A 5000-nucleotide genomic window follows, 5' to 3' on the forward strand; every position below is an offset into this window, starting at 1 on the left:
GCCACAGTGGGCAAATTAATAACTAAATGGCCTTACCTTCAAACGTTTTCTTGATCACAGAATTTCACTAGTATTCCACTGACATCCACACGGTTCAACACACCCATCACAACTAGCAAGCCATGTGGATTTGTGCTAACAATAGTTGCTAATTTTTATCGGAATCCAAATGGTCTAGACTTGGCCTATAGTACTTTCTTCCGTTTCTTCAGTATAACGAGATGCCATTTTTGGATTTGCCTCCGTCGACAGTGAAAATATCTGAGAAGGGTAACCAGTAGGGGCCTAGAACTCTCTTTACTGTGCATACTGACAGCCAATCTACTTCTCCTTTCACTAGAACTAGAAGACTGCCGCCAGTGATGTGGTGAGTGACTCAAGAGCAAGACGTAACAAATTGATACATTTTTCAGTAATGTCGGGATGATACAATTATGGGCTGCTGCTCATTTGGGTTCCTTTCGCGTCTCTTACAACAGGCTGTTGCGCGCTCATTTATTTTCACCATACATTAATGAAGGCCTACGCGATAGTTTATTATTTTATTAATATTGGGGAAATTATTATTTTATTTTTTTTCTACAGCCACGCTACGCCGGATTTCCGGCGCGGCGCCGGACTGCTATCACCCCTGCACACACACACACACACGACAGACAGACAGACACACACACACACACACACACACAGTCGTCCTTCACTGGCTGTGTGCATCTTGTCTGTGTGTGTGCGTTTGCGGCATGAGTGTGTATGATTGTGTATATGTGTGTGTGTGTGTGTGTGTGTGTGTGTGTGTGTGTATGTGTGTGTGTGTGTGTGTGTGTGTGTGTGTGTGTGAGTCAGTGAGTGAGTGTGTGTGTGTGTGTGTGTGTGTGTGTGTGTGTGTGTGTGTGTGTGTGTGTGTGTGTGTGTGTGTGTGTGTGTGTGTGTGTGTGTGTGTGTGTGCACGCGTCCCACTGTGTACGTGTGCTTATTTCTACTGTACATGAGTATTTGTGGGGTGAATGCAATTTTCTGAGTGAGTTTGAGTGTATGAGTGGTGAGTGGTGTGTGGTGTGTGACCTCTCGAGCTGTGTGTGTGTGTGAGTCCTCTACGGAGCAAGAGTAACTCTGAATGTGTGGGTGTGTGTGTGTGTACGTGTGTGTGTGTGTGTGTGTCTCACCTCTCCAATCTGTGTGTGTGTCTCCTCGACTGAGCGAGCGTAAGACGTGATGATCTCTTTCATCTGTAGAACGTGGCTTTCCTCGATACCCTGGAACTTCTGTTAAACACACACACACACACACACACACACACACACACACACACACACACACACACACACACACACACACACACACACACACACACACACACACACACACACACACACACACACACACAGGTTAGGGTAGTGGCATTTGGATCGAAAAGTTGTAGGTTCGAATCCCACCGGTAGGATGATCTTAGACCTGGGGTGGAGAACCGTCTTCATTCTTTTTATAAAGTAGTCCAAGGGCTGTACTATGAACACAAACCAGGATTTCCCCCTGCACTTTAGGCCTCTATTGAAGTTGGCCACCTTCACAACCGACCCACCTTCACTAAAATATAACAATAAGCAAATTTAATTTCTAAGATTTCTTTACAAAACATGTCAAATATTAAAATTATATCAAAACATAGGTTCCTTACTCCTGACCAAGACTTACACACATAAACGCACGCACATGCAAACACATACAGACAAGCGTCAAGGTTTGTCATTGCACTATCTACTGATTTGCAGGTTGAGACAATTTCACTATCGTCATGAATGGAAGACAAAAAAGCAATCCAATGGATGTAATAAATTACGTCCACCAAGGAGGTTATGTTTTCAGTCTGTCTGTCTGTCTGTCTGTCTGTCTGTCTGTCTGTCTGTCTGTCTGTCTGTCTGTCTGTCTGTCTGTCTGTCTGTGTCTGTCTGTCTGTCTGTCTGTCTGTCTGTCTGTCTGTAGGATAACTCAAAAACTCATGAACGCATTTGGATGAAATTCATTACATTTTGGGGGTGATACGGATCACGATACGGATCCAGGATTTTTTTGTGAAGATCTTTTTAAATTGTAAACCATTGGGGGATAGGGTGAATTTTGACATTCCAGTTTCTAACTCCACAAAAACAAAGCACAAAGACTTTAATTAATAAACCCACAGTGTTCATCAAATTAGGGAATAACAGTCAAATGTTCTACCACATAGCCTCATTGGCTTAGGTCTGCACTCTCTGAGTGCATTTCTTGCTTATTTTACAAAACAGCAGCTATCTCTAAGGCTATACAGGATGTAGTAATAACCTGGGAAGGCAAGTATAAAGGTGCACTGTGAGGATGGTGGTCAGAGTAGGTATTGCAACTATGCTGATCATTGAAACCTTGCTGATGATGTGACGGTGGTGATAATGAACGACAATGACATTGCTGTCCTGTTGTCGGCTCTGGACCTTTTTGGAAGAGCTACATCAGCCAGCGTCAACTGGGATAAATGCACTTCCCTTCTGTTGGGGGATTGGGCAGACGCCCCGCCTCCAAGGTTGCGCAAAACATGTGTACGGAAGGGGGGTTTCAAGATCCTTGGGGTGTTTTTGGGGTCGGAGAAGGGGCTTTTGGACAAAATCAGGGGGAGACTACACAAATAGAGGTGGGTGCTGCCCCAACTATCGTACAGAGGCCGGTGTCTTGTGATTAACAATCTAGCAGCCTCTATGCTCTGGTACAAGACCAGAGTGCTGGATCCACCCAGTGAACTCATTGGGTCAATCCAAAGGGAATTTATTACTTTTTTTTGGGATGGTTACCACTGATTGGCTCCTGGGGTGTTGCATTTGCCTTTGTCTGAGTGTGGATCATTGAAACCTTGCTGCTTATTGCCAAATTTGTTCTTTACATGAATATTGTATAAGTTACAAACAGATATTTACTGTTATCAAAGTACAGTAAGTTCTGAAGCTAAAAACGTCCATATCTGGAAAATAAAAATGGTGGACATAGGGAGGATCCACCTTTTCATGTATACAGTACATGTCATTTAGAATTTGATGCTGCTGGTAAGAAATTTGTGAAAAAGGTAACATTTGTGAATTGGCAGTATGAATTCTGGAAATATATTCCTACAAATCTTGTACAGTGCACCTTTAAGGGAAAAAATGCAATAAAAAAGATATAAGGACAATGAGAATCCGTTTCTGCCTCGATCTCGCTCTCTCTCTCTCTCTCTCTAACACACACACACACACACACACACACGCACACACACACACGCATGCACGCACAACAGTGGTGGACGAAGTACACCAGTTATGTACTTGAGTAAAAGTACAGTTACCTTGCATTGAAAACTACTCAAGTAAAAGTGAAAGTATTCATCTCACTTTTTTACTTGAGTAGAAGTACAAAAGTATCTGCCGTCAAAAATACTTAAGTACTAAAAGTAAAAAGTAAAAACTTAAAAATGAAGCCTTTGGTGCAATTTTAATATTTAAGTGTTGTAGGCCTAGTTTGGTCATATCTAATTAAATATCCCCTGATTTGCATAGGCTATACCAACATGTTAGAACTAGGCCATAACAGGCCTCAGAAACACTGTGGAGAAAGTCCATGGATGTTATAGCATCAGAAGTTCATTTTCACCTCTCTAACCATTTACTACTGACCCTAACATGCCCAAAATAACACATGAAAGGGTCTTTAATATTAAGATTGATTAGGCTGAAATTGATTATATGCCTATTAGAATAACTACTACAATACCCCCAACCCAGCCGTAGGCCTACAGTCCAGTATAGGCCTACTTATTTGTGACAGCAAGGAGTTAGAGTAGTAGCCAATAAAGTGCTTTATGTTTAATTTTTGTTATAATTATGGTTTTGGTAGACCTCTTCTTCTTCTTCTTCTTCTTCTTCTTCTTCTTCTTCTTCTTCTTCTTCTTCTTCTTCTTCTTCTTCTTCTTCTTCTTCTTCTTCTTCTTCTTCTTCTTCTTCTTCTTCTTATTATTATTATTATTATTATTATTCTTCTTCTTCTTCTTCTTCTTCTTCTTCTTCTTATTATTATTATTATTATGTAGTGTTTGGTTATGTTAAGGTTGGCTTAGGCCTATGTATGGACAAACAGACTTCTTGCGATTCTAAGCTACCTTTAAAGATAGGAACATCTTCATATACTTGTAATGGTCTCTATTTGCTAGATGCCAATGATTTGCAATAGCCTACTTGATACAACTTAGTTGGAACACTTATCTGTCTGATAATGAAAAAGCCTTTTGTGCTTGTGCACATCACTGGGCCAATATTTAGCCAAAGTCCACTTTTTTTCTCTTTTTTTTTAAACACTTTCTTACTCTTGTTTTTTACAACCTCACTTTGGTGGTATTGCCAGTGCTTTTCATATCCACTGTAGCCTACTGACCTGACGTAAGGGAAAGAATACATGTTGCAAGGACACATGTTGCATGTAGCCTCACTTTGCAACATATGGTGGGCATGGCAATCCTCATGTAAAGATACAAACCCTTTACACAAGCATCTTTTCCATAAAGTTGAAGCAAATCATTTTTTTGGTGACAGGGGAGTCTATTAGACAAGTAATTGATATCCCAAACTACTTCAGAAAATACTGCAATGTATTGAGGGGAAAGAATGCTATCACGGAGTTGTGCGCCTGGACCTGCATGGTTTGGAATAAGCAGCATGTTTAGGCATCCTGTGTAGCCTACTTGACTCAAGAAATCAACACGGCAACGCGGCAATTATGTGACTCTATTGTAAGACATAACACAGATATAGCACAGTAAGTCAAATAAGCAGTAGGGCCAACATTAAGTATCAATTCGCTGATTATTCAGTTCAAACGCGAAACCTATCTGACACATTTCGTCTTTCACAGGCGAGTGCAGCCTACGAGCTAAACCTCTCCCCCCTCACACAACGAATACGACGCTACACTCTAACAACGTTATTGTCGCCTGCTTTATTGTTTTG

General features: G+C 41.2%; 1 protein-coding gene across 5 annotated transcripts in view; it reads right to left on the bottom strand.

Moving 5' to 3' along the window:
* fcho2 (FCH and mu domain containing endocytic adaptor 2) overlaps positions 1–5000 on the bottom strand; it is a 113079-nt gene that overhangs the window by 64679 nt on the left and 43400 nt on the right. For 3 of the 5 annotated variants that reach the window (XM_063210270.1, XM_063210271.1, XM_063210269.1), the window contains exon 7: positions 1164–1262. The exons of the other annotated variants lie outside the window; for them this stretch is intronic. In XM_063210270.1, coding sequence (XP_063066340.1) covers positions 1164–1262 — 99 coding nt within the window. The remainder of the gene's footprint in view (positions 1–1163; positions 1263–5000) is intronic. 5 annotated transcript variants of the gene reach the window in all.

Source organism: Engraulis encrasicolus, chromosome 11 (genome assembly GCF_034702125.1).
Source record: "Engraulis encrasicolus isolate BLACKSEA-1 chromosome 11, IST_EnEncr_1.0, whole genome shotgun sequence".
Lineage (NCBI taxonomy): Eukaryota > Metazoa > Chordata > Actinopteri > Clupeiformes > Engraulidae > Engraulis > Engraulis encrasicolus.